The sequence below is a fragment of the Suillus subaureus genome (assembly GCF_016647635.1).
Source record: "Suillus subaureus strain MN1 chromosome Unknown BJ212scaffold_18, whole genome shotgun sequence".
Lineage (NCBI taxonomy): Eukaryota > Fungi > Basidiomycota > Agaricomycetes > Boletales > Suillaceae > Suillus > Suillus subaureus.
This window is the reverse complement of record NW_024538574.1, coordinates 670,748-696,957: the sequence shown is the minus strand read 5'-3', so window position 1 is coordinate 696,957 and position 26,210 is coordinate 670,748. Positions and strand designations below refer to the sequence as shown.

Below are 26,210 nucleotides of genomic sequence, written 5' to 3'. Positions count from 1 at the left end.
GCAGATGACCTTCGCTTCAATATGTGTAATTTAAAGTCTTCATACCTTCCCAATAGCGAAGATATCGGACTGCCGGATCGAGTCGCAAGATGTATTCCCTCGCATCTGTCCTATTCCTGTCGATTTTGGGCTACGCACGTACAAGCAACGGACTTCGATACGGAGCTCGCAAAGGAAATAAGATCATTCTTCGACAACGAGCGGCTACTCTTCTGGATCGAAGCACTCGGCCTCCTCAATGGACTCAGGGTTGCAGTTGCAGCGCTTCCAATCATTTCCAAATGGTTGAAGGTGAGAACACAGTCATGTGGTGGTGTCGGGCGGAGTACTTACGTGCGAACACAGGGCCAAACCGGATATGAAAATGTCTTGTCGACTGCAACAGATGTGCAGAGATTCGTCCAAGTTTTTGGTGGGGTGATTTCGCACAGCACGCCGCATCTGTATGTATCAGCGCTGCCATTTTCGCCCATCAAGTCCACCATAGCTCCATGGTTTACTAAAAGATCTCCCAACACTCTTTGTCTGATTCATGGACGTCTTGTGAACTGGCCTGTTATTCAGACGGTGATCAGCGGGCACACTTCTCCGGTTATGTCAGTCTCGTTCTCCCCCGATGGTACTCGCATCGTGTCTGGTTCTTTGGATTCCACTGTCCGGGTGTGGGATGCAGCGACGGGGCTGCCATTGGGTGAGCCCTTCCGAGGGCACGCTGATTCGGTTCGGTCAGTCTCGTTCTCCCCCGATGGCACTCGCATCGTGTCTGGTTCTTGGGATAAAACTGTCCGGGTGTGGGATGCAGCGACGGGGCTGCCATTGGGTGAGCCCTTCCGAGGGCACACTGATTCGGTTTACTCAGTCTCGTTCTCTCCCAATGGCACTCGCATCGTGTCTGGTTCTTGGGATAAAACTGTCCGGGTGTGGGATGCAGCGACGGGGCTGCCATTGGGTGAGCCCTTCCGAGGGCACACTGATTCGGTTCGGTCCGTCTCGTTCTCCCCCGATGGCACTCGCATCGTGTCTGGTTCAGATGATAAAACTGTCCGAGTGTGGGATGCAGTGACGGGGCTGCCATTGGGTGAGCCCTTCCGAGGGCACACTTCTTGGGTTTGGTCAGTCTCGTTCTCCCCCGATGGCACTCGCATCGTGTCTGGTTCTTGGATAAAACTGTCCGGGTGTGGGATGCAGCGACGGGGCTGCCATTGGGTGAGCCCTTCCGAGGGCACACTGATTCGGGTTTGACTCAGTCTCATTCTCTCCCCGATGGCACTCGCATCGTGTCTGGTTCATAGGATGACACTGTCCGGGTGTGGGATGCAGCGACGGGGCTGCCATTGGGTGAGCCCTTCCGAGGGCACACTGATTCGGTTTACTCAGTCTCGTTCTCCCCCGATGGCACTCGCATCGTGTCTGGTTCAATGGATGACACTGTCCGGGTGTGGGATGCAGCGACGAGGCTGCCATTAGGTGAGCCCTTCCGAGGGCACACTGATTCGGTTTACGTCAGTCTCGTTCTCCCCCGATGGCACTCGCATCGTGTCTGGTTCTTTGGATTCAACTGTCCGGGTGTGGGATGCAGCGACGGGGCTGCCATTGGGTGAGCCCTTCCGAGGGCACACTGATTCGGTTTACTCAGTCTCGTTCTCTCCCCAATGGCACTCGCATCGTGTCTGGTTCAGAAGATAAAACTGTCCGGGTGTGGGATGCAGCGACGGGGCTGCCATTGGGTGAGCCCTTCCGAGGGCACACTGATTCGGTTGACTCAGTCTCGTTCTCTCCCAATGGCACTCGCATCGTGTCTGTTCAGAAGATAAAACTGTCCGGGTGTGGGATGCAGCGACGGGGCTGCCATTGGGTGAGCCCTTCCGAGGGCACACTGATTCGGTTTACTCAGTCTCGTTCTCCCCCGATGGCACTCGCATCGTGTCTGGTTCAGAAGATAAAACTGTCCGGCTGTTGAATGCAGTGATAGGGCAGCAATCCCAAGAGCACACTGAGATCCACTTCCCTGCAGTCTCTTCGGATAGACGCCCCACCACGCCTTGTAACCGCGCCATTTGCTTCGGATCGAGCTTGGACCATGCATTGCAGGACCCTGCTGAGCTGTTCAAGGGCACCTCTCATCACAATCTTAATTCAACTCCTGTCGTGCTGGAAAAAGATGGATGGATGGTAGGAGCAGATCGTCGCCTGCTTTTCTGGGTACCACCCGCTTCCCGACGAGAACCATTTTATTATCCTGGGACTGTATTGGTGATACCCAGTGGGCTAGAGTTTGATTTGAGTCGCATGGCTCATGGAGAACAATGGTGGAAATGCCGAGATGCGTGAGTTCGTAGCCTTGATGTCCCTCGCCGTTGCTAAATCAATCGTTCTAGCTCTACTTGCAAATGATCTAGTTGTAATACCCAGTATGCAGTGTTGTTCTATATCCATCATATATCTGTTATCGAGCTTAAATTTGAAGTTGTTCAAGTGAGATGACCCGCCGTAAACCATGCGGGGTATATGTGTCCACACGCTACCGCTACTAGTTTATCCGAGCACGTACTGAGGACTATGAATCAAGTGATTCCATCACCTGAGAGACGTTGTTGCGCCCTGGAATACCTGTCGTGCAGTTGATGATCAAAACCCCTTCGAAGCCTGGGTGATCATCGGCGCTGAGATGACCTTCGCGTCTTCCTTTTTCTTCAGGATGCTTCAAAATTCGTCCTCAACTTGGAACACAAGCAACAAGTCAACATGACGCTTTGATTGATACCACGTCAATTCCTAGTGTTACCAATTATCTCAAATCAAGCTCGACGGGTATTGGAAGTTCTCCAGGCCCACGAAGTTCTCTTTGATGCTCCTTCCCGAAACGAACCAGCAGATATAATTCATCACATCGTACATTTTGCAATCCCATAGATCCAAGATCCAAGAAAATTAATGTCTCCTCATCATTGCAAGAATTCCCGCCCACCCTAGGACTTAGAACAACAAACTTGCAGCAGCATCCACATTCCCACCCGCCGCATCCAACATACTGATCGCCACCTCCCGTGATACGCCAAGCCCCATGATCAGCTCGATAGCGGAATCTGGGTGTCGTGATTGGGCAGCGGCGGGACGTGTCGATGCACGTGGCGTAGGCGCCGAACCCAGCGTATTTCCACCACCTGGGAACGACGAGCTGCTAGTCCCAATATTTCTACCACCACTCGTTTGTGCAGGTTGTGGAGCGCTGCTGGAAGAGCCAGAGGTAGACGCGATGGGCTCGTCCACTCCGGAGTCGATCATCCGTGCTTTCTCGGGGAGTTCGTGTTCAGGGAGGAAGCTTACTTCACGCCCTTGGATACGCAGCACAGATTTTTCGAGGTCGATGCATGCTTGGTGTGCCTTCAGCATGTCGAGCCCGAGAAGAAGATCCACATCACGGCCCTCGAGTTTTTGTGAACTTCATGGTTGGGGAAGATATATCGGAAAAGAAGGAAGACCGACCTCCATTATCGTGAACGAGCACGGAAGATGCAAGTCCGCAAGTCGCATCTGTGCACTATGCACACGTCCCAGAATCTTCGCAGTCCCCACTCCACGTGCAATGCCTGCAAATCGCCCATCGATGAGACGCATTATCCTGTGATACGTCAGTTTCGTCTAATGCAGAGGAAAATTGCGTACCCGCACGCTTCTGCGCATTCAGGGCTCACTGTACAAGTGAAATCAGACAGACACAAAAAGGGCGGAACAAGACGTACTGATTGTCTGTTGCGCTCCGCTATCCACAAACGCCTTCACAGGATGCGAATTCACCTCTACCGGCACGCTACCATCCATCAGCACCTTTACACTCTAAAGCCGGACAAATACACACTAAAGCATCGTCACCCGCCCAAACGCCTCCGGTGAGTATTCAAGCGCATGCTCCATATTTTCCATGACCGCCTGCTGACGTATAGCTTCCTCGATACGACGCTGCGCCTCGACATCGAACGGGTCAGCATTAAGAGCCGATATCTCGCGCTGTCGACCAAGCTCAGCTTGTTGTGCGCGGTCACGTTGCTGCCGCAGGAGTTCTGCGAAGCGTGTGGGGTCGGACTGGGCAGCCGCAGCTATTTCCGGGAGTGTCTGAGTGAGGAATGATCAGTGAGAAGCTAAAGAAAGCAAGCAACAATAGTCACGCACTTCTTGTAATTGTCTCATAAGTTGCGGATCTCCAAGAATTTGCAGTCTCATCATCTCTGCATCTTGCTCTATGGGTCTGTAAAGGGACATCAATACGTGGGCACAATGAAAGCCGAGAACTGAATTAGGTGCTCACCTGCCTTCGGGCCCGGGAACGTTAACACGCCTGCGTAGGAGGAGCATAGCGTGCTCGCCCACACCAAGCGCCCGGATGGTAGCCTTGGGATCTATAAGTTCGCGCCCGTTGTGCGAGATGCTTTGTTCGCTGGGGGGTATACTCGACTGTATGATCCAGAGTGGTAGACAGTACCATGTATGTCATCGTATGAGCAGGGGAAAGCAAAGACAAGGGAATTGGCATGCATTGGTTAGGGCTGGATAGAAGTGGGGTAGAGAACAAGCGACTCACCTCTGCCTCTAGCAAAGCCATCACATTCTCAAGCTCCATGTCAGGGTCGATATCAACGGCATACGACTGGCCTAGATCCGTCACGAACGTCAACTGCATCGTTCGCTGTCTGTCAGTATTGTTTTGGCTCGAAGTTAGTGTATATGAAAGGGTAAGCGGAAGCTAGAGTCTCGAGGAAAGGGAACAAGTTTTGATTGTGAGTGCTGTACTAACTGGGAATAATGCAGATATGATCAAGAGAGAAAGTGAACGTGATTCCCAAGGCGCTTTATATCATCGGCCGTCAAGCGCCTTTGTATTCTGACAATCCTGTGCTGATCGGCACATGCACTTAAAAGTAGTATGATCGTCTGATGATCATCGTGGACGAGAACACGCTCGAATGATGTGGAAGCAAAAATAAGAACACGGGACGGCATCAGTCTGATGTGTCAAACCTAGGTTAAGTTGATAAAATTAGGAAACGACTTATGATAAGAATGATAGTGATACAGATTCCTTTGAAGAAAGCTCATCGATAGAAAAGAATAATAAACCAGTCAGATGACTGTCTAAGGGGGCATGCTACAACCGCACCCCACGTACAAACCTGCTCCTTGCAATTGCAGACCTGCGAGAGACAATTCTTGGTGAGCGCTTTATAACAATTACTTCACAGAATACTTACAGACGAGACCCCGCTCCTGCAGGGACATTTGACATCAGCGCGCTCTCCAAGGCTGACGCCGAAAAGCTTGCTTCTACAACAACATCGACATGAGGGGGACTGAAGATACAAGAATGACGCACCACTTATATCAGCTAAAGCTCGAGGCAGAGCTCCCATGACTGCTCTCTGCTCACTAAGCCCTGCAAGTGGTCCATAACGCATATGCTGGCTGCCCCCGTGCGTTCCGCGTCGACACTGTTGGGGGGCTGCTCGACTTGCTCGTAGAGAGATGCCGGGCCATCGGAGATTGAGACTCTGGCGGCGGGGACGGGATCGAAGGGATTGAACCCTGCGGAGAAGATGCACTTGATACAGATGCGCTATGATCGCGGTTCCGTTCTTCATGTTTAAAGCTCTCATCGTTGCGTCTGAAGCCTATGGTATCCTCACCCTCGCGTCCAGGGCGAAAGATAGGCACTGGCGCACGTCCGCGGATCACATCTCGCGCTTTGCCTTTCTCAGGGGATAGTGGCGAGCTAACAAGGCCAAAGCCTCGCTCGTCATCATACGCTTCAGGCTTGCAAGTTTGCGTGACAAGGCTTCTTCTTCCTCTGCCGCACGGTCTGCTTCTTCTTCCTTCGCAGCCTGCTCATCCTCGGAATCGCTCTCGTCAGATGAGAACGGAGAGGGTAGGCGCAGGGGTCTCTTGACTTGAGTTCCCTGAAGAGTAGACGTTGACGAGGATGATGTTTTCTTGCATTTGGCAGGTGATTGGACAGAGTTGTGTTGGGTGAGGGAGTTGAGCCGTGCACGGACGCCAAGAGGCGTTGCTAATCTGGAAGTAGAAAGCCTACGGGCGCTATTGATGGAGTTGAAGCGTGCAGCAGGAATCTTAATGGAGAGGGGACGGTCTGGGAGGACAGGTGTTACCTCTGTGGACTTGGTGGCGGGCTGGTTCCCAGCGTGGAAGCCTTGCAGTCCTCGGAGATCATCTTCGTATCGAGCCTGTGCACGATAAAGTAGATACGGAAGTGGCACTTCCAGATGTGCTGCGAGACCTTTCCCTGTTGATGATTCGGTATAAGTTTGATATGATGCTGTCTATATCAACTAGTAGACTACTCACAATCTGTGCCACCGTTATCGCTCGTCCGAGAAAGTGCGATAACCTCCCATAAAACATTAGCCTTCTCTGCATTCCATTCAATCTGCACGGACCAAGCTCGTTCAGCCAAGAGCCTAGAGAACTACGACTGCCGATACGCACATGGGGAGGATCGGGAAGTGGGTTATCAGGACGGTTGTAAGGAAGCTGCACAACAACACGAATGCGTGGCTGCTGTGGCATATCGTATCTATTTGAAAGATGCTGATTAGTCCCACTAATAGGAGATCGTCGCTGAGAACAGTGCCCTCTTATACGCGCTCGCTGATGGACGCGACGAAGTCACGAAGGCTTTGATTACTAAATTCGGTTAACCTCCTTTTATATTCATTCAACACAGCATCAAACTCTTTTATCTATACATAATGTCGCATTCTGGATCCAAGCTCGAAGTCGAAGACGAGGAAAACAGGCAGCAGAGGATAGGTGAGCAAGTCTATTTGACACGCGACTACTGGCTCAGTCATATCTAGGTAACCTCCTTGAGCAATTGAACAGCTCTTCACCAGCTAGGAATACATCCGATGCTGTTCCACCAACTTTCGACTTTGGTGAGCGAAAAACATACGCAGTAGACCCTCCCAGCGAACGTACGTCGTTTTTTCTCATATCCCACGAGTATGGATTCTGAGTATTTCGATGGACAGTGCTCGCACGTATCCAGGACTTCCTCCCCCGCCTCAAGGAAGAGAACGACTCACTTGCTCAGCGCATCCGAGACAACCCATCGAGCGTAGATATCGAAAATATCGAAGAGGACACAGAGCAGTACATCGAAATGGCAGGTCCTAATCCCCACCATTGTAAAACACAACAAACTCATGATCCTCTCATAGAACCTCGGATTGGGCGTGTTGGAGACGCGGCTCAAGGATTCAGATTCTTGTTCAGACGATGAAGATTCCGGGAGTGAAGATTGGTCGTCGTCGTCGTCATCGTCATCATCATCGTCTTCTCCCTCACCCGACTCGTCCTCCTCAGAATCAGAATCAGAATCAGACGGGTCAGACTTAGACGGCAGTTCAGACTCAGATTCTTCATCCATTGGTATAAAAGCTATCTCTTCCCGCCCACTCAAGCCCCTCCCTCGGCGTACTGCACAGTTTGATATTAACATGCTTCCTGATCCACCTTCTGCCGGTTAGCCACGGCGATAATCACTTTCGATCCGGCTCCCCTTCGCATCAACGATCCTTGAATCCAACTTTGGCGACTCATGAAAGCCCGTTTCAACCTTCGACAAGCCTATCTATAGCCTATCTTTCATGTTGGGAACTTAAAAAAGCTTCTCCAAATACCTGTAAAAATATACCAGTACAAGAAGATCGAGAAGAGCTGCGATAATAAGTTCAGTCCCGGAGGAAGGTGGTATAGTAAGTCGATATATGACAATGTAGAAGAGCTAACATGCTACATGCTACTTGGTATATATAAAAAGTACCTGCGTCGTAACATAGTCAAAATAGTAACAGAAACAAGGACACTAAAGTAAATATACCATCCCTCCAAATCTATCTACCCTTCCCATCGCTCAAGTTCGACATAAAAGACGACCAAAAATCGTTGTCAAGGATAATGTCCGAATTCATGAAGTAATTCGGATCGTTGATTGGGAACGACGGGAATGACTGCTGTGTATGCGGGTACTGCTGCTCTGTGGGGTACCCAGAGTGCGCAGCAGGTGCTGACACGCGCTCTCGGAAGTTGCGTGCAGCCGTATCGAAATGCTCAAGTAACGGCCGGCTGAGCTGGGAATCTGCCTCCGACTTCTCCGATGAACGCTTCCGGAAACTCAACACGCCAGCCTCGATAACTCGAGCGCACTTCGCGGGAACATGATCCGGAGCCGCGCTCACCTGTTGCATGCGATCGATCGTCCGCGCAAGAATACTGTCACTTGATCCAGGCAACTGCTCGCAGGCGTTTTCCATTACGGACCATTTACTGAGGATGACGAAAAATGTCGCGAGGGTGAGCATCGAGAAGAAATTATCAGGCGCAGCACTGAGGAGCACGAGTTCAGGTCGTGATAGCGCAGTGATGAGGATGCCTTCAGACAGCACAAGCGCTTGGTGGCCCCAACTTCGTCCGAGGTTGATTCCGTTATGCTCTGCAACGAGGAACCATGGGTTTTGCTGGTCGCACTTGGAAATCACGGTCTTTGTTTCTATCAGGGCATGTACCAGGACCAGCAGCCTGCAGGACTGATAGTATACCTGCAACATCGTGAAGAAGAAGACCTCGTGCTCTGCTAGGACTGACGTCAGGGTTCAGAGTTAAGCTCTCAGAGGTGAAGGATTCGGGCCGCATACCTGGGAGGGGATAAATGAGGCGCTCGATCACGTCCATGCGCATCAGGAAGTCGAGCACTTCTTTGTAGAAGACCCCAATTTCTTCTGCGGAACGGAGGCGTATGGAGAGCCCGTATTGTGTAGCAGCGAACATTTGGGAGATCAAAGTGAGTCGCATGTCACGACCAGCCCCAATCGTTGCCATCGATGTTGTATCGATGGCGTCATGTATAAGACTATCACAGTCCGATATTGGGTTGCGCCCGGTACCTACACAAAGCCTGCAACAAAATTTATCAGCTGGGGACGCCGAGTGGATTATACTGCTGTACAGACATTGACTCGACATTATTCAATGCGAACCACTACAGCCACAAGTTTAGGTTAATTATTTGAGAGCCTGTCAAAGACGTACGAGGCGTGCTTTGTCAATGGCTTCCATTAGCTCCGCGCTAGGAAGCTCGTTCGGTTTTTTCTGCTTCCGGAGAGTTTTAGAATATACCATGGCCTCGCTTAGGCGAAGGTTCATGGCCATACTGACGGCGGTCGAAGCAATTAGCCGACCATCGCGTGACTCTGTTGTTGTTGGATCCTCTATGGGTTGCCATAATGAAAGTACGAGCATTGCATGTATTGCATCCGTAGATGGCAAAGGGTGATAGGCCTGTTTGAAGATAGATTCGTCTGCCAGGCGATATAGCTGAGGAGAGACTGCCGAGCGCGTTGATGATCCGAGATGTCGTGATGCAACACAGCACTGTGCGAGTTTTAGAAGTGGTCCTTCTGGTTGCTGAGAAGGCTGCAAATTAAGCCAGGGAGCGTAACGTTCCTCGAAACTGTGCCAAAATAAGAGCCTCGCAGGGAATAAAACGTCAAGGCTTACATGTCGGTAAGATAATCTACCTGCTCCCTCCCAAGAATATGGAGTAATGACTGGTCCACTTTATTCCGTGAGGAGTCATCAACCGAACCTGCACGGGTAAGCGCCTGCATAGCCAGCATAGGCACCATGGTGCCATCAAACCCTCCAGGAAGTTTTAAAAATCCCCACGGCTTGTGGCGCTCTGGCAATAACCGATTAGGGTCTAGAAGGTCGACCTCCTCCTCTTGGGGCTGAGATCTTGGAAAGGGTGGTAGGGTGTTTGAGCTAGAGTCCCAATTCCTTGAATAACTGGAACCTGCATGAGCGCGAGAGTTGTCCATTGGTATATCATGGGATTTTTGGGGAACAGTAAGGGAAGGACGCCGGTCCTCGCGTTCCCGCATGGAACGGATATCTGGTGTGTGCAGAGGACGGGAGGAGGGCCCAGCGCGATCACTCGCCGGAGCGCCGTTTTCTTCGAATGAGCAAGGGAGGGAGAGGACTTTACAACGGTGGCATTGAGAGCCGGAGTTATCTCCATCAAGCATTTCGCAACGAGTTTTGTGCTTCCTGCATGATAAACAGGCCTGGGCTGCTTTGGCGCGCTTTGCAGGAGCAGTCCTGGGACTATGAGCTCTTTTGCTGCCTGCAGAGACTGCCGTCGGCTCTCCTGGATCAGAAGCACCCATTTTAACGAGGCGTGGGTTTTCTTAGCGGCTGATCGCAGGCTGGTGCGCCTGGTACTAGTGATGAAGATGAAGGATTAAGGCAAGTTTATGTGTTTCGTATGACTATGGCCGGGCGTGTGCGTGTTATGTCATATTGCCGCTGACTTGCAGCTGCGCGGTTCGAAGCCGAAATTGGCATGCCGAAAGCTATAAGCGCTGAATCTACTATCATACGTGGTACGTACGGCTGCTCGCCAGCCCACATTCAGGATCTAACGACAGTCCAAGATCAGACTGGCATGTCGCTGCGATGAATAAAAAGCTTCATGGTACCATGTCTCAATGTAAATCATCATTTTGATTGATCAGGAGTCTTCCAAGTCAGAATTCTGATTCAAAGTGAGTCCTCTATGACTGATGGAGCTACTCTAAATCAAGCACTTGACTTCACATGGGTTTCCATACTTTCAGCGACCACAAAATGAGGTCCCAATCATATCATATATTATAGACTCCTTGTATCGAGCTCTACCTTGGATTTCAAGGTCAACAGCGCAGTTTTGCTGATCACCATCATGAAGGCAGGTATGGGGGTATTTTTATCTATCGTATTTTTACCTATGAGAAGCGGCCAGGTATCCCCGCGTCCTTCGTGGATTTGCATAGTAGCTTCGTTTGTTTCAATAGTGTCTGATCTTCAATGAGTGGGTTTAGCTCACGCTTTCAACTTGCTAGTAACTTAGCTGGCAAGACAAGCCAAGCCTTGTTCAAAATATGTCCTTCATGCACTCGTCGTGATGCGGCATTCACGGCTTGTTTATAAAGTAAGCATATCATGCCACCAGTGTTTACAAAATGCTGACGCTGACTCACAGTCGACTCCCAATTAGATGACCCGAGCAATGCAATAAAAATTCACAAGTACAACTCAGCACATGATAAGGTACTGACTTGGCACATCCATGTGGTCGGCGCTGGTCGCAATCATTCGTATACGGCGGTGTACGCTGGGGACAGGGTCATCCTCCTATGGGAGAACCAGATATGAACCAGATAAGCATCGTGGTCTGCCGTCTATTGTCCACGCGGTACACAAAGAGTCAATTTGCTTTTGACACGTCGCATATTTTTTCCCAACTTTTGGTAAACCTGAACTAGCGTCCCTAGTCAGGGAACATATTCTTTGTACTCTCAGGTCCGGGTATACCGGCTATGAACCATGCACCAGCTGAATATATTTTCAAGTTCCCAAGTGCTTGTATCAACACACCCTGCAGACTCGGCGGACATACGTTGCAACCTCTGTCTGCCTCTGCTTACCTTGCCTGTTACCCGTCAATATTTGGAACGTATGCTTTATCCACCCCTTTCCCCGCATCACATCCTTATTTTTTTTAACCGAAATCTACACGCGTCTCCACTAGTTCCGCTCGTTGCGGGTTTCCTTGTCTCCTCACGAACAGAGTACTGAATACTTCGAATCTATTGAGTCGAACATGATATCGTGAGACTCAATCGCCGTAATGTATTAACAACTTCAATACACATGCGACGATGATCAAGGTTGTTTTTCCATGAGCTAAAAGTACATTTCCTCCACAAAGAGGCTGTCAGGCTCTCTCAATGGAAGTAAAAACCGAATAGCATATGCCGCGGACCTCCGCGGACTTCAAATCATGACCTGGCTCAGGCCTGCCTCCCTTTCGCAAGACTTCCCGGATCGCGTGCAAGTTGTCTTAGAACCCTGAAGGGCCAGTAGCTACTGCTATGGACACCGAAATCTCCGATCAAAATACCCAGTCAACTGATTCGGATCCTGCAACGGAGCTAAGGGACTTTGTTGCAAAGTTGATGCAAAGTTCTGACCTCGAATCCGTCGCCTCTGAGATCGACGGTAAGATCAGATCATTCACAGATAACAAAACTTTCGACGGACCCTGATCATTACAGTTCTTCAGTCCATATACGGAGACCATGCTATTCACCTACGCCGTTCATCGCCCGGAAGCCCTAGAAGCGGTATTCCCAATCACTCGTCCAGTACTTTAGGCGCCATCCGTTACGAAGTTTCGCTCAAGTGAGTGTATCATCGCACTGCCTGAGTTTCGTTCCGACGCCTACTCCGGAAGTCTGCCATCTCATGAAGACATTTCCATACGTATATTGGTCTCAATTCCTCCAACATACCCTGCCTCAAGCCCCCCTCAACTGCAGCTCCTCTCTCGTTATATCGGCGCTTTTGGTGTCGACTCCTCACTTTTTGGATCTATACTCCGCACGTTCATATCTGTCTCAGGAGTGGAATGGACGCCGGAAAGTGTCTGCGTTTTTGACGGACTACAGAACGTACTGGAGCGGTGCGAAGCATGGTATGAAGATAAACTAAACAAGGAGACGGCCGGAGAATTACTCAGAGAGGATGCACATACCCGCAACCACACCTTGGTCGAACCCGACGAGCCTTTTGAATCGTCATCAACTACTGACGAAAAGGATCGAGTACCTCTCGACACTGCTTTACCGGCAAATATCAAAATCGTCGAAGCCGAACCTATTGTGGACAGAAAGAGTGTATTTATTGGCCGTGCTTGTCGGATATCCGATCCATCGCAGGTATTGTACACGATTGAAGACAGATGGATGTTTTACTGACCGACTGTGCGCAAGGTACCACTCGTTTTGAATCATCTCATGTCGGAACGCCATATATCCCGTGCCGCTCATCCCATCATCAATGCCTGGCGTTGCCAGGTGGGTAGTGTGCTTCACCAGGGTACGTGGTACATTTCCTTGTTTCGACGATGTGAGATTGACACTCCTTAGATAATGATGACGATGGGGAAACTGCAGCAGGTAGTCGACTGGCCCACTTACTCTCTATCTTGGTACGTACGCCGATGTCAACTCCGAGGTCACAACCCCCAATTTATGATACAGGAAATCAATAATGTCCTTGTTGTTGTAACCCGTTGGTTTGGTGGAATCCATCTGGGTCCTGATCGTTTCAAGCACATCAATCATGCTGCCCGCAATGCGCTAGAACTTGGCGGCTTCTTAGATCAAACGGACGAATCAAGGGGTAGTGGGCGAAACGCGGGAAAGGGACGAAAACGATAACACAGTTGTACTTATTACGGATACCGCCCCTTTATCACATTTTTATCGACAATGAGATCAAGTACAGGGAAAGACGATGGCTTGAAATTTCCATTTATCAGGCCCCCAGATAAATGCTTATAATTCCTCCACAATTCATCTAATGGCCTACTTTAGCAAGTAATTCGTTTGACGGACTTCTACTATGGCAGCCAAGCTGTCGGATAGCCGTCTTTCAATCACCCACATGAATAGTATCATCATAGTCAGCTAGCTAGTACAGATCATGTTCTCGGCGCTTGCAAAGGCAGCAGTATGTGGTACCGTACAGAAGGAGCATCTAGAGATTACATCGTAAGTTACCTGCTGTGGCACGACCATCGGTTCGCCTTCGACTAATCTCCACGAGAAGGTCGCAGATCTGGCAAGTCGTAGACTTAATCTCGGACCGACGATGTTGCTATAGTTTCAGAGGGACGCCTGGGACACTTGTTCTGAGGACCGTCGCTTTTCGCGTGCTCACAGATATCCTAGAGACACTAAAGTCACAAATTAGGATGCGAGAATTCGCATGAGAGAGCAGTTGCTAATACTCACCCAGCATCCGGCAAGATCACTCCTTCGACGCAAGTAGCTTCTGAAGTCTTTCAAGCTCCTTTTCTCTTTCTATCAAGATTCCTCGCCATTTCTCCTGCTCTTTGATAATCTTGCCCTTCGCTTCTTCCAACCTGTCAGCCTCATCTTTCTCCATAGCACTAGTGAACTCCGGCACGCCACCCTTCAGACTCGCCTCCAATGACGCAGGGTTACACGAATGAAAAGGAATAGGCTTCTTGTTTACACTCGTTTTCGGCAGCGGCGTTGGTGGATGCGTAGTTAGAAGAGTAAGGAAATTCTGGAATGGGTCCGTAAAGACAATCTCGTCATATTGCCAGCTATGCACAGGCCCGAGCTTTGCAGCGTTCTCGGGAGACGGGATTTCAGGCTCTGGAGGAACGGCGGATGCATTGGGGAGCGAGAAGGCAATTGACCAAGGATGTAACTTCAGGTGGTGGTAGAGCGTGGTGGCTTTCTCGCCAGATTCTGCTACATACGTGATGCGGATTTGAATCTCAAACTCTCCCCAACTGAGAAAATTGTCAACTTTCGCGTTTGGTGCACTTGGATAATACGTACCCAGTCTCTGATACCTCAAATGGGGGTTTATCGATGTCTGTGGACGCGTTCAGCTACTGCAGAGGACATCAAGATGAAACTTCACTCCTGGTCGGATTCGGATATGTATCGTGCAGTTTAAACGTGACTCTTTTTATGAAGTACCCCAAGTCATCCGCACCACCGACAATATCAGAGTCAGGTGCGCTCGGAGCACTACGAACTGCAACTGTCCACCGATGAGTGTGGTCTTGATAGTGGGAGGTCTCCCGTTCAGCAGGAGTAAGGACTGTCGCAGTGTTTCCATATATTATCGGTCTGTGTATAGTGACACCCTAGACATCACGCAGAACAATGAGCAAGCCAGAATCTATGAAATGAGAGCATGGTAAAACATACTCGGACGCGGACGCGATCAGCCATGATCAGAGGACAGGTTCGGGAGAGTTCGGCAAACACCGTTCGGACTCCGCCACCACATTTCCTCCCGAATATCATTTCAACGTCGACCAGCTGCAGTGACAAAATACAATCCTACAACTCACCACCATGATTGACGCTGTGGTTCAACGTGAGTATCTCGGTCATATATTCTCAAGTTTCTTTCTCATCCTTGTCTAAATTTTCCAGGTCAAAACTACGTTCCCGAGAGGCAACGGGCTTACCAGGTAACAGTCGACTGCCTGGCATTGTGTATGTGATTGACCATCATTTTCAGGCTTCACACTCGCCCGTTTACTACCGTCCACCACGTTCAAAGTTGTATCTCGGTAAGTGATATGGCAGCGCAGTTCGGTGTACATGCCATTCACTCGGGCACCGTTTAGGTACCTACTTCACTCTCTTTGGTCTGGGTATGTGTGGAACCGTGTATGGCATGTACCAGCTTACCATGGTAAGACTTGAGCTGTTATTGGCCGTTATTGTGAATGATACTGTTTCCAGGGCAAGCCTGTCAGGAAGTAATCTCGCGGACACAACATGCTTATTACATAGATCCACCATATAAGCATCTACTCTGCACAATATATCGTCATTGTGGTCGCAACACACGAGTTAGCGTGAAGAGTCGTTACGCGGTGAAATACAATATAGGCCATATCATCCAACAATATAATACGAGCTCTGTCAAGAGTGAAGGATATAATCCCTAGTGCCACGCAGCCCATCCAGGATACATCTTGCCCTGAAGACGATTCAGTACTCGGTGAGCTAACTAAGTACGATAACTCACCAGGTTTGCGGGGTCGATTGCCTCTTGTATGAGCATCTGGACGAGATTGCTTGTCGAGATTTCCCGTTCATCTTCTCCTCCTCTTGTGATTCCTCCATAAGTCCGCTCCTTCACATTTGTCGGGGAATATAGTCCTTTCAATTTCCGTTCTATCGGCCGCAGCGCAGACTTGGCCCATAATCTCAAATCAGCAGCCTTGATAGCGGCTGAATTCGATTTGTCTTTCTATCTTTGGCATTGCGGCGTTGCTTGAAACATAAAATTTTGAGTTATCAGCAAAAAAAACACGCGCAAGACATTGACGTACTCTCTTTCTCGTCTCATCCTCCCATTCGACCAGCGGATCATGAATAAATGCATCGAGAACACTCATGAGGGGGTCCTTATTATCGCGGAGGAGTTGCATTGTAATTTCGCAGGCGATACGGAAGACTCCTTCTATGCCAGTCACCCCAAGGCCGTCAACAAGGTTTTGAGTGAGTCTGAAAGGAACCCGTTCGGGTGTGTCAAGCGTTTTACCCTAAGCGCACGTGAGTGAAATAAAAAATGAGAGGAGGCTTGGAGTACCTTCTCGAAGAGACAACTAAAATCAACATGGACCAAGTCTCCGTTGTTGGTGTCCAGAAGGATATTTTCGCAGTGCCTATCTCCCAATCTTTCAAAAATCGGTTAGGTGTTGACTACCCTTGAGGTAGCCATCGGCTCACCCTAAGATGAATCCGACCATCGACATCACTGCCATGGTACGCCCATAATTCAGGCGACTAGCTAGCCATACTGACGGCTCCGGGAACGTCTCCACGAACCATTCATGAAAGACCGGAGGAAACCTGCACTGCTTAAATCACAAAGCAACTTATATACAACAACCACATACTCAGGAAGAATTTTGGTCGCAAATAGTTCAGCGGCATCTTTATCGGAACCGTCTTTGATGCGTCTTGTGACATCATTCAGCTCCTTGGACTGCTTCTCTTAATACGCGTGTCCTTGGAAAACTGAGAGAACGTACCCAAGCTGGAATATTCCTCGTCTCGTAGTATTTCAATAGTACGGGTCGCACAGGTATAGTGTTCGGTACCCATTGAATAACACCACATTCCTCGTTCAGCGCCACCACGCCGTACGTCCGAATGTCTTGAAAGAAGTCAGCCCATTACCACTTTATTTCATTCGAACATACGAAGTTGCCTTCTCCGAGATTCTGAATTAGTCTTGAGGAGCTTGTTGATGATCCCATTGAAATCCATAAGGCGCGCATCCTTCCGCAGATCGTCCTTCGGTTTGGCAAGGAACATATATTTAATGCCATCGGAACCGTTAACGGTGATTTTTCGTGGCTTGGCCAACGAGTGCATGATTTCGATTTCATCGTAGAAGACTGCATCAAGTCAGTCAAGGTCGTTGCTTTCAGTTGTAGGTATAATTTACCAGCAAACGTGGGCGAAAAAGGGTCGAAAAGATTATGTCGTTTATCACGGTGACTCGTAGACGAGACAGGCGGGAGGTTGACTGTCAATGATGATTGCAAAGGGATGAGGATATTACTCTCTTTCATCGCAAGTAGCTTTGGAAAATCACGGCGCATGCTGAGCGTCTTGCGGTCAGCGATGGGGTAATTACAAAGCCGAAGGAGCTCGTCGATCATGGCGTGAAGACTTGTGATAAGGTTCGGAAAGTTAGAGTCTGTGTTCGCCGGGCTGTTCTACGCCATTGTCTTAGGCTTAATACTTCAATAACAGTGGATATGCACACTCACTTTCAGCTGGTCTAATATTGTTCTTCCGCGTTGTTGACGATTGGGTTTCGTCGAGTTTACGACTGATGCGAAGAACCAAAGCGCTTGATTGGGGTATTCTCGGATGACCGATGAAATAAGTTTTGATAAGACCAAGCACACAACACGATTGGGATGTCCGATTCGAGATACGATTTGAGGGAATGCAGTAAACCACTGAACGCAAGAATCAGCAAAGCATTTTGTTGGGTCGTGGTAACTTCACACCTTGTACACCGGGATGCTATCGATGGAGCTGGCGACAACGCTGTTGATCTTATCAAACAACGGATTTTCTGCTGACACCTTGCGCTCGCCCATGTCTAGCCACAAGGTGAGCAAGCGAGGAATAGTCTGGTATACAAATTTGTTTCCATAAGCAGCGGCCTCTGTGAAACACTTGATGGTTTGAAAATTCATCTTGATTCCACTATAACCATCTATCAGCGAGATGACAAGGCACCCACGAATAACCCTAGAGACTTACCGGTTTGACTTGTCGTCTGACGATAGATTCCTATAACACTGATCCTGGAAGTGACCAAGGTGGTAAAAGGCACTCTCCCATCCTGGAGCTGAGTCAGCGGCGTTCTGAAACTGTTTCAGCACGTAGGAAGCCTCGTATCGATCAGACTCGTTCATCCAACGTGCAAGAAGAATTTGCGCCTGATTGCGGGATTGTGAGCTACATCCTATCAATGAATATGTCCGCACCTTTGCCTTCATCCGTATAGACTGTTCATCTTCTCTCGTCAAGTCAATAGTATTGTTGTCCACGAGACCTAGGATGCGCATGGATTTTTCAAGTTCTTGTAGCGCGCGCAACGGCTCTCCCCGTGCTCTGACCAGCTTCCCACTTTCCATGAAACTGAATCGAGCGTTGGTGTACTGCGCTTGGAGCATTGCACTGTATGCGGTCTGCCACTGTCCGGCTTTTCGAGCAATCTTAGCACTCGCCAACCACGATTGACCAATTTGACTTGTGATTGATGGTCGAGAGACTGTGCTGTCCATAGTCGGCGTCAGAAGAATGTCAAATTGAACAGTAGGGCGAAGTGATTTACCTGAGTAAAAATGCTGTTCGCCGCATGCTAAGCAGGGATTCGTGTACGCGGAAGGTAGGCAATGTACGGTCCAAACGTGCACTAAGAATTTGGCTAAGAGTCACGATGGCAGATTTACGGCCTTGTGAGCTTGGCGGCAAATTAGACACAGCCTCGTGGATCAATTCGAGTTCGTGAATCATGTGCAGGTCGACCAGAGCGTCATAAGCACGACGATGCCCACTTGGCCCAGAAGCAGCAATTGGAGCACCAAGGACAAGGCGTGCTTTCCTTAGGCTTTCTTCGATCTGCAGAAGTTCACCAGACCGCATAGCAAGAAGAACTCGGGCTTTGACTACGGAAGGCCCTTCGTGTTCCGTATTCGCTGTGATGTTGTGAACGTAGTCCCATGCTCCTATCATCCACGCGCTTTCGACCTGAAAATCTGCCAAAACCGACTGCCACCCTGGGTTTCTAACGAGAACACCCTGGACATGTGTGCGGAGCGTATCTAAAAAGGTTTAGCTCTGCAGCCGAAAAAATAACTCAAACATTACCATAATGTCCAAGGTTGCGCAAACATCGAAGGAGTCCAAGATGGAAGTCTAAATTGTCAGGTTGTTGCTGGAGGCGAACTTCCCAACAACTCTGAGCAGCAGTCCAGCGTCCAGTACTTTCGTGTTGACGGATTTGATGTTCCAATGAAGGGGACAAGATCAAAGTCGATATACCCTCCATTCCATCCGGCTGATCAAGCTGTGCGTAGATCTCGTGAAGGCGTTCATAATAGGGTGTGAAATCCGTTCCGGGAGGGGGAGGCTGTCTCTCTCTCATCGAGACTATCTGCCTCTCAAAGTTCATAAGTGAGCGAGCGTGAGCTCGACACTGTAGCGCAGCTTTAGCCATGAGTTCATGGTCAATGCTAGAGAGTACTGAATCGACCCGGATAAGCTGCTGCTGTCGTATCGCAAATTCAGGATTTCCTCGTGATCTTCTCCCCTCAGCTTTCTTTGGTAAATCCTGTCGCTGGACTCGCACATATGCACTGAGATGGTCCAACAACGTGAAAACAGCCTGAGGCAGATGTTCAGCGATAATGATGAAAATGGCCAGGTTGGAAGATACCTGTGCACTAAGGAACTTCTTGTCTGGAGTGGACAGACTATCAGAAGCCACCTGATCTTTCAAAACAGCTGTTAATTCCTGGATAATGCCGCTGGTATCTTCGTCGTTCTCAGAAGCAAGGATGTTCAATACGAGGTGAGGCAGTATGTGGTGAGCGACACCAACATCCTTGTTGCGCACTGCCGAGCGAAAGACCCCAAAGATGTCCTGCGCCATACCCCCGGACGCTTTGGTTATTAGATGAGCTGTCCATAGCTGTACCCACTCTCGATAGGTCTTTTGATGAGGGTAAATGGGCGAAGGGAGATGGGGCAATTCCTTATGCGAAGCTTTGAATTTTGCCCCCAAGAGTGGAGTAACTGTTTCAAGCACGTGTTTGGGGAACCCGTTCCACCTGTTGCGAACCCACGCTGAGACGGATGTCGTGTTTTCCGATGACACAAGGGCAGTAGAAAAATCACATAATCGCAGGAGTTCTTGTATCGTGAAGGCGAGATGTCCTTGATACTTTATGTCGCTAGTAGACCGGAAGGCGTCCACGAGAACATCCTGGATGACGTGCAGAGCAAACGATTTTGCTTCTGTGTCATCTTCAAAGTTATTCCGCACGATCATTTTCGTCTCTGTCGAATTAAGGTCGCAACGATCTGGATCAACCGCCCCAAGAATGCCCATGCACTCAAACGCCAGCTGCCGCAGAGTGTCAGAACCCTCTCCATCACGACTGACAACCTGGAATAAGGTCAATTGTATACTTCCAATTAAGGGATCAAATGCGTCGCCCGCCGCAAGGTTTTGTATAAGCGAGGGTTGATTGTTCTTCATGAAGTTTTGGAGTTCAGAGAGAGCCACCTGAGCCACTGTGATGTTGTTACTGGAGCACCGATCTAGAATCTTCTGGAGTTGCGCGCGCGGATCCCAGATGCGAACACTCTGAAGCTGGGTATGTATTTCAGAAAGCCCTGGGATATGACCGAGGTCCACGACCTCGTGTAGATTTGCCTTTGCGTCATTTCGAACGGTGCTTCCAACATCGAAGACAATATGACGCAAACATTTCTTGGCGGATTCCCGTGTGGAATGAGACAAAGCTGACCATGCGGAAACAATGGCTGCGCTGGTAGTGCCGATATGTGGAATAACATCCTCGACATTCAACGTGGACAGAAATGTGTACCACGTAGATAGGGTGACTTCAGCAAGTTCGGGGACCAAAAACATAGTTTGCAGGGTGGCCATAATCTGAGAAAGTTATATATCGTCCCGAAAACATTACAAAGGCACGTGCCTGAGGGGAAACTTCATTTACATGAGGTCCGATTTGGACGATTAGCACCTCTAGACCGCGTAGAATCTGCTTCTTTGCTGGAAATGATTTCTTGCCATGAACGTCTTGCAACATCTCATTCAAGTTGGATACAATGCCAAGCATGTAGGTCCTGAGGAACGGAGACAATTCGAGTTCGGTTTCACTCGTTATTGACCGCTGGACTTTTCGCAAAGCATCCACTGCCTGATAACATGTTCAGGTGTCATGAACGATCGAACAAAGAGTGAAGCCAGACCAACGCAGCTCGCTCTTCATTCTCATGTCCTAGGACCACAACTAGATCTGCGAGCAATGCCACCACACAGCTCTGGACCATGCCTCGAACGGTGAAATCAGCTGGCTTGGGCTCGGCACCCCTAGAAATTATGTTCATGATGAACGTCAAAGACCCGGTTGTTTGTGCTGGTCCGTGTTGTTGATACACATGAGCAAGAATTTGGTGAGAATGCTTCATGAACAACGACAAAATCGTTTCACCCAAATCCTCCGAAATCTCCTCTATAACCTTCGCTTCGGAGTTAGCAAAGAGATACGGAAGAGTTTTGGATAGCGTGACGGAGATAAAATCGGTTGGATGCACAGATAGAAATCGACACGTCTCAAATATCAGCATTGGATTCGTACATTTCCGGGAGACGACGAATGTTGCGACCTGAGAAAGGTATGGCGAGACAAGATTGTAAGGGGACTTCATCTGTGCTTTCGCTATCTCCAAAAGCTGTTGGGGGTGCATCAGAGTCTGACACGTATTTCATAGATTGACATACTTGTGTGTACGCTAAGCCTTTTAACACATGGTTATCTTGGCCCAGTTGGGATATCAAACAGTGGACAACTAATCCAAGAAGCTCAAACTGAGCATCGCTGCCACAGGGGAAAGTTGCATTGGTCGACAATTTCAGGGACGCGTGTACAAGCTTACCGCCCGATAGAACCGATAGTAACTAGCAGCGTTTCTTTCACCGCATCCTTCACGCTTGATTCAAGCAAGCTGCTGATCTTCATGAAAGTTGTTTCGTTGAATTTGCACCCTCTATCAATTGCACGGGCGTGGAGGTGGACCAAATCCGAAAGTGCGCGACTATACATGATAGTGCAATGTGAGTAATTTAACCTCTAAGTAAGATATTTCATACCCAGCATCAACTCTGACAGAACGGTCTTTGTCATTGAATCCGCGTTGTAAGAAATCAAAGACAGGTGGCGGCTCATCAGACTGGATATCCGCTAAATGTTCTCTGATGACGGCTCGGAAAGCACTAAACGCTTGTCGCCGCACATGAACGTCGACTTCAGTTGATGGGCCTTCAACAATTCCGTTCAGAGGTAATAGAAGAGCAGCGGCAATGCGGAACTGAGATGACTGTTGCCGAGAGAACAGCTTGAGGTGCGAGGCAAGGGAGGCAACGTTTTCAGCCAGTGTTATACGCGCAGAAGACGAAGAATGATGCAGTCCCCTACGGTAGCGTTCAGAGAAGATCATCAACGAGTAATGCAGACTCACCGAGCCCACCTGGACTGGATCTTATCCAATATTCGTTGCATGTAGGATGCAGTATCTTTGCGCCAAATATTCTTCCACTGCAGTTCATCAGGCACGATGAGAGCACTAACGAGCCCCTGCAATGTCGTGCGCCAATGCGAAGAGTCTATGCTGTCTGCAGTCTGGCTCATTGGACTATCAACAGAATTACTGGCAGTGATAACCAGTGGTTCCAAATCAGGGTAGGAGGGATTTCCTTGAAGGAATGATTGCACTTCCTGTAAACTCGCTGCGTCTAAGCGACTCACACAACCACGTATATATACGACCGCAAGAGCCTACACCGTTTCAGCTTGCAAAGTTTGAAAGAAGAAAAAACTACAGCGGCTCACCCGAAGCTCACTCCCAGGCAACTCCCATGTTTCAGAGCGCAAGAGTTCCAGAGTATCATTCACATAGTCGACTGACAGATTTGCATTGGAAGTAAGAATCTCCCGTAACTTGCGGTCGACTGATCGTTGCGCAGGATTTGGACCATATTGGAGTCGTTGAATTAAAAGGCGGCAAGGCAGTCTCGAGAGTCCCCCGATAAGAGATGGGTCACTACTCATAAGGGCGTGAGCAGCAGCAGCTACTCGAAGCAGGCACCTGGATCTTGTTGCAGGCGAGGTAGGACATTCAGAGCAAAAATCGTATACACGACGAGTCAGTTCAGAGACGTGACGGAGCATAGCAGCCGTGATGAAGTAAGAAAGCTTTGCAGTTGAAAACAGTTTGCCGAATAGTTCGATGATGATGCTGGTCAGGACGGAAAAGTGAGAAGGGGATGGGAGCCTGATCACGTTTAGGGTGTCTATAGGGCACTAAAGGATGCCTAAGCATGAAAATAATCTGACGTGTAATGATAATACCGGAATGGAACAGTCTTCAGTCGTGGTCTTCAAACACGGTGGGGTAGAGAACCAGTGCACGTCAAGAGGACATGATTCGTGTCGAGCAGAGATCATTGCTACAAATGACCAGTAAGTAGAAGTTTCACAGCAAGGCTAATTAAACTCACTAGTACACAAGTTTGTCGCTTCATACAAAATGTCCTGCAGGACTCCCCTTTGTAGATCACTAGAATCTCCTCCTGGAACACTTGAAAATGACAAAAGTTGTAAGAACTCAACGAGAGTTCCGCAAGCCTTGGAATAGAGCGTGTGAGATGCACCGCCTGAATCGCCTGAATCGACGACTTCCAACCATGATTCCGTTGAAGTGCAAAGGCCCAAAAGGTGCACAAATACTTTTTTGGATAGATGCTCCTCATCAGAATAAAGCCAGTCAAGCGAGTCAGCCCTTTTTCCGACACGTGAAAAGACATCGAGCGTGACGTCTGTGAGCTCGATGCGCTCGTTGGTGGTGCCCAGCATTGTTGGCTTGAAATAAGGAAAGCAACCAAAGACTTGCTCCAGGAGGCTAGCAATCAGGCGCAGCCAAAGTGGTTTGTCTAGTACTAATGGTGGATTGTCATCATTTAAAGATTTGAGAAAGTCTCGAAGATCTTTGGGTGATGCACTATTCGATCCATTCGGTGTTTGGAAGGTTGTGGGAGGAATAGGAGGAGCGCTTGAAGGTACGCTCATAGTTGATCTAGAAGCCAAATGATATAGTAGTCCAGGTAGAAAAGTAGCATCCACCAGTAGTAAGACGAGCTGAAGGTGCAGCAGTACCGCAGATCTGACTCGGACGCGTTTCAGTTTGCTAACGCGTGCCACCAGAATTTCATAATATCACGTGAGTATCATTTCTCTTGAATTTACAAGTTTGAAATTGTGACTCCACCATCGCTCGTCAGCTCCAGTCTCGATGTCCAGTTATCGACCTGGCAGGAACGACTGCGAATGCCTTGGATTTTTGGCAAGAAGCTACTCTTTGACCGGGCTGTGCAAAGCTTTTCATTTCCGAAAGCCTATCCTATGTCTCGAGACAATGATGCAAGTAATTCATGACTGTAGCGCTGCTGCAGCTGCGTTGTAGGACTCAGTTCTGGTGAGAGCAATCGCCCAGATCTCAACACGATCTATGAGTTTGATGCATTGATGCTGGAGATTGTCGGAGCTCCCTTTGAAGGGCATACTCACCATCTATGGCCTAGCACTTTCATTTGATCGTGCTCTTCTCGCTAGTGCTTCCAGGCACGACAACACCATCAAGCTATGGGCCTTCGAGTCCCGCCAACTCCTCGCCTCATTCACTGACCAACGTGTCGACCTCTTGATCTTCTCACCCAAGTCACATCAGTCGGTTTACACCAACTGGGGTGAGACCAACATATGCGACCCTCCACCCGACATCTTTTCCAATATCCGGTCTGCACAAGAGGCACAACCTGCAGTATGCATTCCCCTGCGTGTATCTATCTGTTGGTGCACTAACTCATTCTCTTGCAGACTACTAGAAATCCTGATCTACTCAACGTATGTTCATTTACCATCTTCACCACTAGCCGTTCATACCACTATCGCAGTCCGATGCAACGCGTCGTGCCTCGCGCCGTAATCCAGCGGTAGTTCCCGTCCCCCGCACTCTCAGGCCTCCGCCTACGATACGCCCAAAGCAACGCCTCATTCGCTACCTCCACAAAATTCTTCCTTTTCGCAGTCCTTCTGTTCGCAAGGATGAGCCTCGTGATCCTCTAGATGTATGTCCCTTCTACCTCGTTCCTTTGCAACTGTCTTAACGGTCCCGTGTAGTTCCCTGCTACATCGCCCCTACCTCGCTCCCTTTCCGCGCAAGTCATAACACAGGGACGTTCAGACGCAGATTTCCGCGAGATTGTGAGTCGTTCACTATCGACTGTCTGAATCACAACCCCAACTTACATTTTTTTTAGTCTCGATCCATACCACCACCGTTGACTATCCAATTCTCTCCTACCACAACCTTCAAAGCCCGACTACATCACCTATCAACTTGGTGGCCTGGTCATTCATCATTGCCTATTGTCTATACTCCCCTCGCACAGGTTAAAGAGGTATGCTTGGTTGATTTTCTCGCCGTAATCCAGGCCTCATGCATCCATTTGTAGCACAACGCTGCAGCGGGTGCTCCCAAGAAGAATGGGGACTTGATACCCTACGAAGACCATTTTCCCTCTGGTCCTCCTTCACCCTCACCTGATTCACAGCAACCACCTGGAGCAGCGCCGATTACCACCGGGGAGCATGGAAGCGGTAGATTGTGTGGGTGTTTCTAAACCTCGTGCGTAGAGCGGAGATGCAGTGGCACATCGTCGATAAGAGGCAGATCCCCGTAGGATTTGGTTATCGGTGTGAGACACCCCTTATGCTATGTTTCTGATTGATTTTGCGTAAACGCCAACGCCTCCGCATGACACCATCAAGGGAGCTGTCATGTGTAAGAGAAGATACCGCATGCGGCGTCCGAGTCGGCGTTTGGTGGTCTACAGCAAGTACTGTAGGCTGTGTAGGTTGGGATGCTCCAACATGGGAATGACATGACAGTGGGCCGGAAGAGAAGCTGGTTTGACAAGGAAAAAGTAAAAAAGGGACATGCTGTGCACGGCTATTATGGGGAAAGGGCTTGTCAAGAGGCGACCGATACGACCGTGACTATATGCCCGTCATTATCAGGTGATTGCGGCCAACCTCCTCTTGGTGACAACCTGTAACAACCTTCAGCACGGACGAATTGACAATTAGTTTTCGCAAGGAAATTGCTACAGCCCTCGGATGTGTTGGGCTTGAA

At 49.3% G+C, this 26,210-nt stretch overlaps 10 protein-coding genes across 10 annotated transcripts; 5 read left to right on the top strand and 5 right to left on the bottom strand.

Moving 5' to 3' along the window:
• The first annotated feature begins 2,112 nt into the window (after positions 1–2,112).
• Positions 2,113–2,804, top strand: BJ212DRAFT_1462517 (uncharacterized protein). Its single transcript, XM_041338930.1, has 3 exons — positions 2,113–2,327; positions 2,379–2,411; positions 2,468–2,804. The coding sequence occupies exons 1-2, from the start codon at positions 2,170–2,172 to the stop codon at positions 2,392–2,394; spliced, it is 174 nt and encodes a 57-aa protein (XP_041192680.1). The 5' UTR covers positions 2,113–2,169; the 3' UTR covers positions 2,395–2,411; positions 2,468–2,804.
• A 2,157-nt stretch (positions 2,805–4,961) lies between these two features.
• On the bottom strand, positions 4,962–6,679 carry BJ212DRAFT_1358422 (uncharacterized protein). Its single transcript, XM_041335813.1, has 6 exons — positions 6,496–6,679; positions 6,355–6,436; positions 5,728–6,292; positions 5,369–5,643; positions 5,247–5,319; positions 4,962–5,189 (listed from the first exon to the last, which is right to left on the bottom strand). The coding sequence occupies exons 1-6, from the start codon at positions 6,574–6,576 to the stop codon at positions 5,144–5,146; spliced, it is 1,122 nt and encodes a 373-aa protein (XP_041192679.1). The 5' UTR covers positions 6,577–6,679; the 3' UTR covers positions 4,962–5,143.
• A 79-nt stretch (positions 6,680–6,758) lies between these two features.
• BJ212DRAFT_1447341 (uncharacterized protein) lies at positions 6,759–7,538 on the top strand (the record flags this gene model as incomplete). The annotated part of the gene is made up of 4 exons (XM_041338388.1): positions 6,759–6,819; positions 6,867–6,983; positions 7,041–7,174; positions 7,230–7,538. 4 exons carry the CDS (start codon positions 6,759–6,761, stop codon positions 7,536–7,538), a joined length of 621 nt encoding a protein of 206 aa, XP_041192678.1.
• A 366-nt stretch (positions 7,539–7,904) lies between these two features.
• Positions 7,905–10,235, bottom strand: BJ212DRAFT_1272764 (uncharacterized protein; the record flags this gene model as incomplete). The annotated part of the gene is made up of 5 exons (XM_041331038.1): positions 7,905–8,650; positions 8,706–8,965; positions 9,021–9,049; positions 9,100–9,520; positions 9,568–10,235. 5 exons carry the CDS (start codon positions 10,233–10,235, stop codon positions 7,905–7,907), a joined length of 2,124 nt encoding a protein of 707 aa, XP_041192677.1.
• Positions 10,236–11,981: 1,746 nt separating this feature from the next.
• On the top strand, positions 11,982–13,528 carry BJ212DRAFT_1506314 (uncharacterized protein; the record flags this gene model as incomplete). The annotated part of the gene is made up of 6 exons (XM_041341621.1): positions 11,982–12,108; positions 12,165–12,291; positions 12,344–12,827; positions 12,882–12,987; positions 13,038–13,099; positions 13,152–13,528. 6 exons carry the CDS (start codon positions 11,982–11,984, stop codon positions 13,329–13,331), a joined length of 1,086 nt encoding a protein of 361 aa, XP_041192676.1. The 3' UTR covers positions 13,332–13,528.
• A 3-nt stretch (positions 13,529–13,531) lies between these two features.
• Positions 13,532–14,927, bottom strand: BJ212DRAFT_1358394 (yeats family-domain-containing protein). Its single transcript, XM_041335812.1, has 5 exons — positions 14,865–14,927; positions 14,572–14,800; positions 14,487–14,523; positions 13,908–14,437; positions 13,532–13,849 (listed from the first exon to the last, which is right to left on the bottom strand). Exons 1-4 carry the CDS (start codon positions 14,886–14,888, stop codon positions 13,924–13,926), a joined length of 804 nt encoding a protein of 267 aa, XP_041192675.1. The 5' UTR covers positions 14,889–14,927; the 3' UTR covers positions 13,532–13,849; positions 13,908–13,923.
• Positions 14,928–15,014: 87 nt separating this feature from the next.
• BJ212DRAFT_1481499 (uncharacterized protein) lies at positions 15,015–15,431 on the top strand (the record flags this gene model as incomplete). The annotated part of the gene is made up of 5 exons (XM_041340262.1): positions 15,015–15,036; positions 15,096–15,133; positions 15,184–15,235; positions 15,293–15,360; positions 15,411–15,431. The coding sequence occupies 5 exons, from the start codon at positions 15,015–15,017 to the stop codon at positions 15,429–15,431; spliced, it is 201 nt and encodes a 66-aa protein (XP_041192674.1).
• A 184-nt stretch (positions 15,432–15,615) lies between these two features.
• BJ212DRAFT_1447337 (uncharacterized protein) lies at positions 15,616–23,068 on the bottom strand (the record flags this gene model as incomplete). The annotated part of the gene is made up of 23 exons (XM_041338387.1): positions 15,616–15,651; positions 15,700–15,924; positions 16,007–16,219; positions 16,267–16,354; positions 16,407–16,529; positions 16,577–16,665; positions 16,712–16,836; positions 16,883–17,080; positions 17,131–17,404; positions 17,459–17,653; positions 17,705–17,906; positions 17,964–18,142; positions 18,191–18,482; positions 18,541–19,030; positions 19,077–19,593; positions 19,645–20,886; positions 20,933–21,157; positions 21,210–21,692; positions 21,742–21,838; positions 21,897–22,055; positions 22,111–22,431; positions 22,488–22,735; positions 22,850–23,068. 23 exons carry the CDS (start codon positions 23,066–23,068, stop codon positions 15,616–15,618), a joined length of 6,240 nt encoding a protein of 2,079 aa, XP_041192673.1.
• On the bottom strand, positions 23,051–24,184 carry BJ212DRAFT_240843 (uncharacterized protein). The gene is made up of 2 exons (XM_041342728.1): positions 23,518–24,184; positions 23,051–23,466 (listed from the first exon to the last, which is right to left on the bottom strand). The coding sequence occupies exons 1-2, from the start codon at positions 24,083–24,085 to the stop codon at positions 23,321–23,323; spliced, it is 714 nt and encodes a 237-aa protein (XP_041192672.1). The 5' UTR covers positions 24,086–24,184; the 3' UTR covers positions 23,051–23,320.
• A 159-nt stretch (positions 24,185–24,343) lies between these two features.
• BJ212DRAFT_1481497 (uncharacterized protein) lies at positions 24,344–25,698 on the top strand (the record flags this gene model as incomplete). The annotated part of the gene is made up of 7 exons (XM_041340261.1): positions 24,344–24,440; positions 24,598–24,836; positions 24,893–24,919; positions 24,970–25,143; positions 25,196–25,279; positions 25,336–25,476; positions 25,531–25,698. 7 exons carry the CDS (start codon positions 24,344–24,346, stop codon positions 25,696–25,698), a joined length of 930 nt encoding a protein of 309 aa, XP_041192671.1.
• Between the last annotated feature and the right edge of the window lie 512 nt (positions 25,699–26,210).